Source organism: Podarcis gaigeae (assembly GCF_964106915.1).
Source record: "Podarcis gaigeae genome assembly, chromosome: 1".
Lineage (NCBI taxonomy): Eukaryota > Metazoa > Chordata > Lepidosauria > Squamata > Lacertidae > Podarcis > Podarcis gaigeae.
This window is the reverse complement of record NC_139678.1, coordinates 114,313,173-114,326,802: the sequence shown is the minus strand read 5'-3', so window position 1 is coordinate 114,326,802 and position 13,630 is coordinate 114,313,173. Positions and strand designations below refer to the sequence as shown.

The 13,630-nt window shown below is 41.1% G+C and overlaps 1 protein-coding gene across 2 annotated transcripts in view; it reads right to left on the bottom strand.

Moving 5' to 3' along the window:
* Positions 1–4,042: 4,042 nt before the first annotated feature.
* LOC310826909 (titin-like) overlaps positions 4,043–13,630 on the bottom strand; it is a 288,837-nt gene continuing 279,249 nt past the window's right edge. For both annotated transcript variants that reach the window (XM_083702293.1, XM_083702294.1), the window contains 4 exons: positions 6,814–12,767; positions 6,566–6,719; positions 5,484–5,768; positions 4,043–5,351 (listed from right to left, as the gene is read on the bottom strand). In XM_083702293.1, the coding sequence (XP_083558419.1) occupies positions 5,059–5,351; positions 5,484–5,768; positions 6,566–6,719; positions 6,814–12,767 (6,686 nt within the window). In that variant the 3' untranslated portion in view covers positions 4,043–5,058. The remainder of the gene's footprint in view (positions 5,352–5,483; positions 5,769–6,565; positions 6,720–6,813; positions 12,768–13,630) is intronic.

Sequence of the window (13,630 nt, the reverse complement as noted above, 5' to 3'; positions counted from 1 at the left end):
TATTCTCCTCTCAGTTAACTTGAATGACAAATACGAATTCATTTCTAATTGAGCCGAGAAACACGCTCTGAACCTGTGAATGGACCATGTAACTTAGCCACCACCTACCATACATTTTGGGCCCAGTTTGTCAGAAACCTTTCTTGCACAGGCTGTCCTTGCAAAAAGCGAAGGTGGAAAATGCAGCTTAAATTTCAGCGAGGTTTGCACAGAAATTTCTGACAAATTGAGCCCAAAGTTGTTAGTGTTTTGAAATGTAAATTCTTTGTTTTTGTATTCACTTTGGGATAAACTTGGTATATTATGTCTTGGCCATGGAGCACTTTTTAAAAAATGTTAAAAAAAGAAGAAGCTTTCTTTTAAAATGTAAGTGGTCAATAAATACAGTTTTTACACGCAGGCATGCACAACTTTGTTTTCTGGTCAAATCTTTTCGGCTATATTTGGTTCCTGTTAGGGTGTTTTCATTTGGTAGTCACAGGGCTTGCTTGGAGGGGCTTCATTGTGTGTAAAGGTAATGCACAGCAAGGTGAGAGAAATCACACTCTTCTGTCCCTCGCAGAAGTAAAATAACACACATTTTTTTAAATTAACGAAGCAAGTAGCAACAAAAAAGTCCCAATGAAGATTGAGCATGCGCAATTGAGTGCCAGTTTGGAAGAAAGAACAGAAGAATACAGGGGAGAAGGTAGAATGGAGTATCCCACAGGAAGACATGGCTGGCTGGAACCAACAGGAACATACCCTTAAGGTGACGATATGCAGCAAGAACTTCGCTGCAAGTCCAACTTGCATATAGCTATTTCACAGCTTGACTACTGCCAGAAACCTTGCTTATTATTGTCTGGATAGGCTTCCCACCATCATTATATAGCAGCTAAAATTCAGAGTGTTTCATTTCCTCCATTTTCTTCTCCAAATTCAATTATATTGTCTGCTCCATTCAGAGATCTCTCTCACGTGTCTCTTTCTGTCTGTCTGTCTATCTGTCTGACTGACTGACTGACTGCCTTTCTGCATGCTTATAATAAATTGTTGGTGCTGTGATTAATATAAAGTACTGAGATCCACTGATACACTACATTATTGGCCTCTTCACTCCAGTATGAACCTGTGTGTGTTTCAGGCCTTCTGTTTTATTTTCTTCACAGTCCGTACACAAGTTTCTAACATTCTTTTTTGTTTTTGTTTTGTTTTTCTGCACTATTTTTCTACTGATATACACATAAGATAAAGTTTGTTGGAGTTTACTATTTTCACAGACTCCTAAAAGGGATGGTGTCTTTGGCCTTTTTTAAAAAAAATTAGTCCAGCCTCTTGTACCAAATAAATAAATTAAAATATCACTAGCTTCTGGCTGATGGTTTGTAGGGCATGACATGGCAGCTCTGGTTCACCAGGTCTTGCTACTACTACTTGAGCCGCAGTGATCATCATGGACTTGTCAATTTTGTACAGATTCATTGCATTTTGTGGAGCTATGAAAAAGCAGCAGATTATAAAGCCTTAAACGGCTCAGGAATGCAATTCCTCAAGGAACACCTCTTTCTATATGAGCCTACCTGGACCCTGATATCTTTTGAGGCCCTCCTTCATGTGGCTCCTCCTCAAGAGGAACGGAGGGTGGCAACACGAGAGCAGGGCCTTCTCTGCAGTGGCTCCCCATCTGTGGAATGCTCTCCCCAGGGAAGTTCGCCTGGCACCTTCATTATACACCTTTTGGCGCTATGCAAAAACATTCCTTTTTAACCAGGCCTTTAATTGATTTGATTGACATTCTATGACCTTTTCAAATGTGGGGGTTTTTCTGGGGGGGGGGGTTATTGGGTGGTTGTTTTTATTTTGATTATATATTTTGTGGTTTTATATTTTGATTTTCTGCAAACCACCCTGAGACCTCCGGATATAGGATATAGGGTGGTGTATAAATTCAATAAACAGATTAAAATAAATAGCCATAATCTGAAAGTCACATGCCAGCTCCTAATACATGACGTGGCATTTTGGAACAAGGGATGAGTAGGAAAGGAAAGATAGCAAAATAAACTAACACTTTTGGGGGGAGGTGGGGAATTAGAGGGCCTCAGCTTCACCCGGCTAATGCCTGTGCTAATAATGACACCATATTCAAATTTGGAATCAGGACAATTTTGCAGCTGAATCAAAATATGAAATGGTGCCCTATCGCTCTCATATTGCCCATAGACTCTGACTCATGGGGAAGGAGTCTTGGACCTATTGGACACATTACCTTTGCCCCAGTGAGTTATTAAATCCTAGTGGCACACCACCCACTTATTTCACATTCATCTCAAAGCCCCAATAGACAGTCAACACCAGCTGAGATCCAAAGTACCGTATTTCCAATGTTCAAGTAGCTGAAATGGTAAAGGGACCTCTGACCATTAACTCCAGTCATGGACGACTCTGGGGTTGTGGCGCTCATCTCGCTTTATTGGCTGAGGGAGCTGTTGTACAGCTTCCGGGTCATGTGGTCAGCATGACTAAGCTGCTTCTGGCAAACCAGAGCAGCGCACAGAAACACCGTTTACCTTCCTGCCAGAGTGGTACCTATTTATTTGCTTGTACTTTGATGTGCTTTCGAACTGCTAGGTTGGCAGGAGCTAGGACCGAACGACAGGAGCTCACCTGTCATGGGGATTTGAACCGCCGACCTTCCGATTGCCAAGTCCTGGGCTCAGTGGTTTAGACCACAGCGCCACCCGCATCCCTAGCTGAAAGGGTATGGGCAGGCTAAAAGGAATGGGGAAATGGAGGAAGATAGACAAAGTGAAAAAGCTCTGCCTGATATCCTGCAGAGCTGCTGCCAGTTAGTGTAGGTGCTACTAGGCCACATGGACAAACATTCTGCTCTGCTATAAGACAGCTTCCTGTGTTCCTAAGTTTTCAAATTTGCTGGGGCACCTGAAAGCCAAACGGACACCCAAATCTCTGGCTTCTGGCGGCATCCCCTGCCAAGGACCCTTTGAAAGCATCGCCCATCCATCTTTATGTAGGTGGCAGATTTATGAATCCATTGTACTTGGAAATGTAGTGAAAAAGTAGACTGAAAGATAAAGGATGAGACTTGGTACGGGGAACTTCTTTATAGATAATCTGGTAATTCAAGTGAGTAAAAATAGCAGTTCTCTTCCTAGGAAAGGTCCGAGTGGGAGTGAGTGGTTTGTTCATTTGCGTTCCTGCATTTTGCTGTTGTGGATCTTTTTCTTTTGCATAGCTTTAAGTGGTGGCATCATTGCATAACGACTCACAGTTATTGCCAGGGGAGTTTAAGCAGCTGAGCCATCAGCTGAGGGGTGAATTTGAGGAAAATAGAAGCTTGAAGCTTGTAGGGTAGAAGCTGACAAAAGGGGACCCCACTCTCTTGCTACCTCTCCCTTCCCAGCCCTGCCATTTCATTGTACTTCAGGAATTAACACTACAATACAACTGAACATCTACACCTGTGAGGATCATTATCTATACTTTGCATAACATTTATACACTACTGCATTTAATTCTCTCTTCAGTACAGCATAACACCTCCATTGGTGCATGGCTGGGACTGAGGACGGCAAGAAGTGCTGACAGGCCTAGGCGTTTGGTTTCTGGGCCTCCTAATAAGTTTTTTTTTTAAAGGTACAAATTAATGAAGTCATTATAGGTTATAATATTTCGCTTGTAAACCACACTTCCCCCCCTGGGCAATGCCTTCCACTTTTATGACCATTTTTACCTCAGCCTATTGGCTTTGAGGCCTTATCCCTCTAGTGAAGCCGAGCCCTTTCTTTCTCTTCTTCTTTTATTGCTAATGTGCTACCTATGTGACCTGTTCTCTTGTCATTATAAATTAGGAATTGCCCCAAATGTATTCCAATAATGGATACTGCGCATCTCAGGAGATGTAGTTTTCGCTGGATGTAGTGAAGAGTGAATATAAGCAGGGAGAAATCTGACTTAAGATGGACAGCGGCTGAATGTGGTTAAGGCAGGCATCCAAAAATAAAGAAAGCGCATACAAGGACCAGAAACATAGACTTGATGAGGTGCAGGTAGCATGCTTTATTTCAAATGAACAATACTATCTCGAGGAGGTTCAACAAAACAGCTAACCGAACAACTTACTACTACATAAAATAAAACTAATTCATTTTTTTTCTAAGTTCAGGGCAAGATGTGATGTTATAACAACAGTTTTAGCTTTTCTTAAACTGTGGTTCAAATCTTAGTTGCCTGCAGTTGACAGTATCTAAGCCAAAATCCTAATTGCTACCACACAATCACTGCATCCTAGGAACCTCCAAGAGTTGGTACTGTTTCTGCACTCGAGTACCCAAATGGCTTTTTTTTTAACGGGATGGCCAGGTGATGTTACTTTACTGGAAAGCTATTTGGGTAGTCGGCATGTCAGAAACAATACGATAGGTGCTGAACAAAATGCTGGCCGCTTGCACTTTGTTCAAGGTATTGCGAGTCAGTCATGAGCAAAATATAGTTTTGACGTTGATCAGATGTAACATAAGATATTAAAGTGTGGCTTACAGGAGGGTATTTGCAAACCTCACCAATGCCTTATGTCTCTGATTCAAAATAAATTCGTGCACGTATAATGAAACCGTGCACAGCATCATCTCTTAGGTGTCGGTAAAATAAGTCATCAACAGGGAGCCTCTCTACCTGTTGAGGCATTCTTAGACATCAACATTTTGTTGAGGCACAAAAATTAGTTAAATGTTGAGCAGGGTATTCGTTCCCTAAGAAACTTTCTCCTACCAACGGTTTGTTCCAAAAGTTACATTTTAAAATGTCATAAAATAAATGGTACAAAGCTCCATAACCGTTATTTGCGGCTATATACAGTATGTACATGTCAAATGAAAAATTGTTTTAAAGTCAAATAATAATGACTATAAGTCATAGCGTCTATCCTTGGACTTTGTCTGGTTCAGGTAGGTACAAAAATAGTTTTTTTAATATATATTTACAGATCAATTATTTCAGTCCATATGAATCACTTGCCAAAAGTCAAGTGCCAAAAAATAAAAAAAGATCAAGCTTTTAAATTGATCGAATGTTAATATTCACAGTGGCAGAGTCAGTGCCAAAATCATTTCCTAAATTCAGTGTATAAAGTCCCCCGTCGTCCTTTTGAACATCCATGATGATAAGAGTGGTTAAGTCTTCACTGGTTTCAACGTGGAATCTACCACCTTGACTAGAAATGCTTTTCCCTTTGCAGGACCATGTTATGTCAGGAGTAGGTTCACCAGTGAAGGCACAGGATATGGTGAGAACCTTTCCTTCCTCAATGGAGATATCGTTTGGAAGAGCTTCAATTTTGGGTGGTATTCCTTTGCAAAATGGGAGGGGGGGAAATCAAGTTAGTTCTTAGCGGAAACTGAAGTTCTACTATAATGACTAATTCTGCATATCTAGGATATTGTGGTGTTTTTCTAACTCTACGTATAATAAGTATTGCTCACCTCTCATACCAGATTTAATCATTCTACTAGAAGAACTCTCCAGTTGGGTCAGACTAGATTTCCCCATTATACTGCTGGTACTCATCTCTACAAAGGATTCTTGCATGGAGGACATGCTTTTGGCAGACATGCTTGCAAATTTCATCTCACTCATGCTGCTACTGCTGAACGAAGCTTCTTGTTTAGAAGCGGACATTTGAAATGACTGCGAAGAGAAACTTTCCTGCATGCTTGCATCACCACTTGTTCTCAACACTACCTCTTTTGGAGGTTCTTCAATTAGAGCTGTGGACAACAGCAAACATAGAACGGAAAAACCAATGACATCACGTTGACTGGTAAGCCATGTGACTTAAATATATATACTTTATGGATGGAGAAAGAGACTGGCTTGCTGTTTAAGGAAAACAGAATTTCATTGTAATAATGCTCCTAATCATGGAGTAATAATAATAATAATAATAATAATAATAATAATAATTTCAAATTAATATGCATGCTGTTGAGAAGCAACATGTAATCCCGTTGAAACTTCTTCTTCTTCTTTTTAAAAGATACAGCCCCTTTGGATGGTGCTTTGTTTCCCCTTCTTATTTTACATAACTCGGCAGGTAGTCTGCCATTAAAACTACTACACCACCATAAAAAAAAAACACTGCCGTTTTCCTTAAACACAAGCACATACATACATCAACAGCAAAACATAGAGCAACCCGTTGGCTCCTGGTATCCAGATGATTTTAAAATGCAGCAAGTTTGTATCTGAGACGTTTAATGAAACTAAGAAAAAAATTCAGAGAACTAACCCTTTGGGCGTTAATTATTCTGATAGTTTATTAAATAGTGATCACTGGAACCAACGGGTTAATAGCAAGATGTTCAAAGCCTTCTGGTAACACTGAGCGGGTGAGAAACATATAAGTACATATATTTTAAATTCAGTATTTTGTAATTATAATGTATATTGCATTTTAGGTTCAGTAATGAAACTAACAGCTCGTTAAAGAATCAAAACAATCAACTGCTTTTGCCATATCGTAGAAGCCCTACTCATATTAAGATAAGACTTTAAAAAAACTTACGAAGGACGGTCAGAGATGCTGTTGCAGAACACTGCCCATGGAAGTTTTTCGCTTTGACTGTGTATTTTCCACTATCACTCACTAAAGCATTTTGGATTGCAAGAGAATAAACATTCTTGGAGCGATTTACTCGGATGTTGGATGAGAGAGCAATCTGATGATGAAAGAGATACTTTGTTAAGATCAAATTATACTCAGGGTTAAGAATGGATCATTTAATTTCAAGGCTGACATAAGTAATTACTTACTGGCTGGTTATCTTTAAACCAGTGGATTTCAGGGGAAGGATCTCCAGAAACTTCACAGGTAAGCAACACATCTTGTCCTTCGTTGATGTTTTGAGATTTCGGTTGTATGATAAAGGCTGGGGCATTTGATTGATCTTTTGAAAGACTCATTTCAAAGTGACATTTGATGATACCCTGTTCAGTCTTTCCTTCACAGGTAAGTATTCCTTCATCTTTCTGGGTCACTTTTTGGATAGTTAGAGTATGATCACTTCCTGATACACCATATCTATAATCTTCAGAGTTAGTTAGCTCTATTCCATTCAGTAACCATTTTACATTAGAAGCACCAGCAATACTGGCTTTAAGGGTAGATTTTTGACCTTCAGACACAGTCATTTTAGTGGTAGTAGATTTAACTTCTGTGTAAGATGTTTTAGCTTCATCAGACACAAGAGACTTTTTAACATATTCTTCTTCAACCACTGTCTTTTCTTGAGAAGTCATTGCAGATTTTTTCTGGGCAGATACCTCATGTATTTCAGACTCTTTCTGAACTGATTTTTGAGTTTTGCTTAAGCTTGACACCTGAGAATGAATACTTTTAAAAGCTTGGCCAACAAACTGAAAGTTGGTTTTGGAGGCGCCACCTTCCCCAACAATCTCACATGTATATTCACCTTGATCAGATTCCTTGAGGTTATGGATTTTAAGTTCATATGTTCCATCAGCTGCATAATGAAATTTGAAATGATCGTCCTCTTTTAGTTTCTTGCCATCTTTGTACCAGGCTACTTCTCGGACACTCAGAACACTGCTTTCAACTGAACAGAAGAATTTTGCTTTGTCCCCAGAAGCTTCCACTTTCAGCTGTTGTTTTATCTTAGGGGGAACAGCAACAGGCAAGTCTGCTTTCTCTGATGGTGTTGTTTTACCTGCAGGTGTTGACTTGGCTTTAGAGTGGGCAGGAGATGGTTCGGGGGATTTCACTCGCTTGGGAGATTTTACTCTGTCTGGGGACTTAACATGAGGCTCAGGAGATTTGACCCTTGGAGGTGATGTAATTGCTTTTTCTGGGACCCTTTTCCTTTGTACAGTCAAACTAAAGTGGGCTTCCTGTCTTCCTTCAGAATTTTCTACCACAACAGTGTAACTTCCTTCATCTGAGGTCTGGACAGATGAAATTTCAAAGGTAGATTTATACTGCGTACGTGTTACTTGGAAGCGTCCAGAAGAAACAATAGCTTGACTTGCACGGATCCATGTTACAGTTGGTGTTGGTTCACCATCAATGTCACAAGAAAATCTTGCAGTCTCCCCTTCAGAGACAGTGATTGACCGTGGCTTTGTTAATATTGTTGCAGGCAGAGTGGTCTTAAACTTCCGATGAACAGCTCTTTCTTCCAATGATTTTTCCTCTGAAGTACTGACTCTCATTTCAGCAGAAGCATGGTGCTCGTACGATGATAGCGATTCTCTGGTTTCTGTCAGTTCTGATTTGCTTGCTCTTATCGAAGAACTTGCTTCTGTTTCAGAGACTTTCTTAAATGAGGAGATTGCATATGCTGCAGTCCTTGTCAAGTCTGGTACAATAGTTCTTGGTACTTCCTCATCTCTTCGCTGGGAGGTATATGTAGTGTAGTCTCCTCCTGTAACATCTAATGTTGCATAGTCAGAACATTCTCCTTTATAATTTGTGCACACAGCACGGTATGTACCACTATCATCAATATGGCAATCAAGAATCTCCAAGGTTAATACGCCACTAGTATTAGTGAAATGAATCTTATGGCTTTCCTGAATTTCAACACCATTGTGGTACCATTTCACTTCAGCAGTTGGTTTGGACTGGACATTCAAAATGAATCTGGTGTTGGTGTTACACGGTACACGATGTGAGCGCATTCTTAGAGTTATGCGTGGGGCATGATCCAGAGTGAAAGGTTCTTGAGTCAGAACTTCATATTTCCGTTCCATTGTTTTTTGGGTTTTCAAAGCAGCTTTCATGGATTCATACCTGGAAAATATATCAAATCTTGCTGTCCTTTCAAATCGTGAGAGAGATCTCTCGCTGGACACTGGGCTTGGTGAGCGTGGCCGTGTTCTCTCTGGTGTGGGAGATCTTCTCTCTGTTTCTTCCACAGGGTGTGATCGGGGTCGAATTAATTCAGACACAGGACGCATTAATTCAATGTAAGTTGGAGAAAGAGAGCGCCTTCTTCCTAGTAATCTTGAGGGAGGAGAAAATTCCCGGTGAACGTGCCTCACCATTTCTATTTCTTCCTCTTCCTCTTCTGATCTGACCTCAGTTATTTCTCTCTCTCTCCTTCTTCTCAGTCGGCTCTTTTCTTCTTGTGACATATACTCAAGCTCACTCTTGTATTCAGCAAGCCGGCGGGTTGTTTTTACTGGTCGCAGCAGCTCTTCATCCTCTTTCTCGGACATTATTCTCTGTTTTTGTTTTGGTGGTCTATAAATTGCTCTGTCATGGCGTTGCCGGAGCTGTGCATAAGATGCAGCGGTATCTTCTTTAGAGGGTATGTGATAAGTGCCATACCTCAGCTCTCTTTGCCTAGATTCCTCTGTGGCAATATGAGCATCTGCTGCCGTGTAATGGAGAGAAGACAGTTCAAAGCGTGGAGGGCTTCTGCTTGGAGGTGATGCAGAAAAGCCCAGCTCCAGTTCTTCTTCAAGTCGCAGTCTTTCTTCTTCAGTTCTCTTCATGGCTAAATAATCATCAACCGGTAGCAGCAGTTCTTCATCTGACAGGTCACTAAGTGAGCGTCTTCTTGGTCGGTAATAAAATTCATAATCAGGAGATGGTGTACGCCGGCGTGCTGGCCTGACGGTCTCGAGATCATCTTGTGACAATTTGGGTATCCGCCACTTAGGTTTATACTGATCAGTAATGCGTGGCAGTGGCATCACATAGAACTGTTCCCATCTGGAAAGGCGAATGCGCTTTGGTCGCTTCTGAACAATTCTATCAAGTTTCCCTGGCATTTCATATTGGTCTCTCAGCTTCTTGTACCACTTCATGTCTGACATAGGCACAAACAGTTTGATGTTCTGATCTTCTTCCAGAGTAGCGGCTGCATGTCTGCGAGGCTCTGGGATCTCATAAGGCATCCGAAGTCTCTTTTCTTCTTTAATTTCTTCCTTTTTAAGTTCAAATTCACCTTTGACAGTCTTGGTGCTTACAGCTGGTTTATACAGGATAGCAGCTTGTCTGAGAGCTTCCTGTGCTACATCTGTCAGTGGGACAGATTCTGTTCTAGAAAGGATTTCTGCCATTCTCACTGTCTTGTCAATGCTCTTCTGTACATGCTTTTGCCGCTCTTCTTCACTCTTGTATTGACGCTTGATATATTTTGAGCGCTCTACCTTCAAGTAAGCCTGGCAACTTGTTGATCCAGCACTGTTTGTCGCAGTAACTCTGTAATAACCACTGTCTTCTGGTAAAGTATCCCTGATATGCAAAGCATAGTAATCCAACCCTTCATGTACAATTTCAATATTTGGACTAGCTGATAAGGGCTGTCCATCCTTTTCCCATTTTAGTGCTGGTTTTGGTATTCCAGATACTCTTATCTCAAAGCAGATACTCTGGCCTTCTTGGCATTCTGCATTTGCCAGTAGTCTTTTGAACATGGGTCTCATCGTGGTAGCCTCTGGAGGAGCATGCTGAACAACGGTTAACTTAGCTTTGCAGCTGTCCTCGCCGTATTTGTTGCGAGCTAGCACAGTATATTCAGCATCATCATCTTCATTGACATTATGGATGAGAAGCTGATAAAGACCCTTATCAGTTTCAAAGGTATACTTCCTGTCATCATCTCCAGGCTTGATCTTCTGGCCCGATCTGAACCACGTTACACGAGGTTCTGGGTGAACTGTTATTGTTACTCCAAACCTGACATTTTCACCAACATAGGCAGTACGGTTGTATAAAGGCAGCGTAAATTCTGGTGGCTTCTCCAAAAGTCTCAAGGTATCTACTCGGCGCTTCACTCTCCTGACAGTTCTGCGTCTGTAAAAGTCAGAAACTTCTCTCACACCTTTAACAAACAGTTCTGCGTAGGAACTGTCTTCACCATAGTCATTTGTAACTTTACACCTGTAGGTACCGTCATCTGATTTAGCAATGTCTTTGACATACATTGTAGCCACTCCTTCATGGTAGCTGATCTCATGTTTTTCACTGTTCTCCAATTGTCTGACTCCAAAGTACCAGGTTACTTCTGTGGATGAATCATAGTTTTCAATCTTGCAGACATACTTGGCATGCCCACCTTCTTCTCCAACAGCATGCATTATCTGCCCAGTAATGGGTCCAATGTCAATTGATGCCACTTTAACTTTAGCAACTGTAACGGCCTTCTGAGATCTGACTGCACCACCCCATGCAACACGGGCCGCTGACACAACTGTGTTCCATTCCTTCTTCACCAGTGTTTGATAATAACGTCTGTGTCTCAGTGTTTTGATAACTTTGGTGCTTGTTTTCTCTGTCCTTTGCTTCAGCCAAGCATGTTCAAGGGCTTCAGTAGCAGTCATGCGAGCTCTCCTTTCTTTTACTAGCAGGCGGTCAACAAAGTCCAAGGCCTCAATACTGATATCTTTGAAGGCTTCTTCATCAAAATTGTATTCAGCACTTATGATGTTTTCAATTGTTTGTTGGTTTGTTTCAGCAATGAAAGGATTCAGGCCGCTTAGAAGTACATACACTAGGGTTCCAAGTGACCACATATCTGTGGCTGTGTTGACCATATCATGCTGATGGACTTCAGGCGCATAATATTCAGGGGAAGTAAACTGGAGTCTGAAATTATCACCAGGTTTCAGCTGCCTTGCCTGACCAAATTCAATGATTTTAACTATAGAGCTTCTTCTTGTGAAATAGATGATGTTCTCTGGCCTGATATCAAAGTGCCCAATGCTATGACTGTGCAGGAATTCAAGTGCTTCACATACTTGACGTACATAGCTTATAATTTCTCTTTCGTTAAGTTCAAATGCAGGAATATTAAGTCTTTCAAAGATGTCAACTCCAGATATGAACTCAGAGATCATGATAAGTTCTTCTAGGCTTTCAAATGATTCATGAAGCTGTAAGATATTTCTATGCCTAGCAATGTTGAGGATGGAAATTTCTTTCTTTACGAGCACTTGATCAGCACCTTTTACTTTGACAAACTTGGCCAGGTAAGTCTTCTTTGAAACTATCTCAACACACCTGTGGGCAATTCCAAATTGTCCGCGCCCAAGTTCTTCAGCAATCATATATCTGTCATAGAGTTCTTTTGTATTAGAGTGAGCTGCTTTTGCTGTAGTGACTTCTCTGGCCTCATCAACTTCTTCATCATAATTAACTGTTCTGGTCTTATCTTCCTTTGTTATTACAGAATCTGTAGGTTCAGAAGGCTGGCTTTGTCCAAATTTATTCTCTGCTATAACGCGGAATACATAGCTTGTCTTGCCAAATAGGTTTATCACAGTGTATCGAGTGTCACGAGCCTGGCCAACACGAATCCATCTCTCAGCTGTGGTAGCGCGTTTCTCAACAGTATAGTGTGTGACTCGGCTTCCGCCATCATTTGCTGGAGCATTCCATGTCAGGTTGACCGAGTCCCTTGAAACCTCGCTTGCTTTCAGTCCTCTTGGGGGATCAGGAACATCAGCGACATCTAATTCAACTGTTTTCTGATCAATGCCAAATCTGTTTTTAGCACAGACAATGTAGAAGCCTGCATCTTTCCTGTCCACACCGTTAGGGAAAACAAGAGATGTGAATGACCGTGTCACGATAACTTGGTAGTGTCCATTAGTATCAATAAGATCTTGCCCTTTCTGCCATGTGATCACTGGATCAGGCTTCCCACTGAATGGGATTTTGATGCTGATGACTTCACCACGGAGAGCGTGAACGGCTCCCATGCCTTCAAGATTTTTAGGCAAGTGGATCTTAGCAGGAACTGCAGCAAAAAACACAGAGGGAAGGGAAGAAACAAAATGAGTGTAAACTATTGCTTTTAAATAAACCGAAACACTGCTTTAAACAGAGACAGATTCAGAAGATCTCAGGCGTAGTGGCTAATATTTGCAACAAACCCTTTGTCATAAACTGAGACAGAGGGATGCAGGCAAAGGAAACCAGGACCCTACTCCAGCTGGACCCTCCACAGTTCCGTCTACCATCAACTCTGCCTTTGGAAAGGATTTCAAGAAAGAGGGGTGCAGGCAAAGTCCTTCATAGAGCCTGCTCCAGCTGAACTTTCTACCCTCACTGGTCTATCTACCTTAAATGGTTAAATAGGAAGGATTCCAGGAGAGTGGGGAGCAGGTGAAGACTACAGGGCCTTTCTCACAGGGCCTTTATACCAGAAACTATACTATGGGAAGGATGTTGATGACTTTTTAATATGTTAATATTGTTTATTGTGGAAGGATTTGTATCCTGAAAGGTGGAATGTAAATAATAGAAACAAACAAGACAGACACTTCCCTTAGCTATACTCAGCCAGCTGAGCAACAACAGCTGTTCAGATTACAACATCAGGGGAACGTTAATCTAGTCATAGTGCTCCTTCCCAATAATGTTAGAAGCTCTTTACCAGACAAGTGCGTGCAAGAGCCTTTTATCATTTTATAGTCTGATAACATCTTCAACAAAATTGATCACCAGACCAATGCTACTAGAGCACAGACATAGGTATAAATGTGAATGTTTTGTATTTAATGTTTTTTTTCATATACTGTTTATCCATATGTATCCTATTATACTTTCATTGTTCAAATGAAAATTCTGTCCATTATGATTAACAGAACAATCCTGACC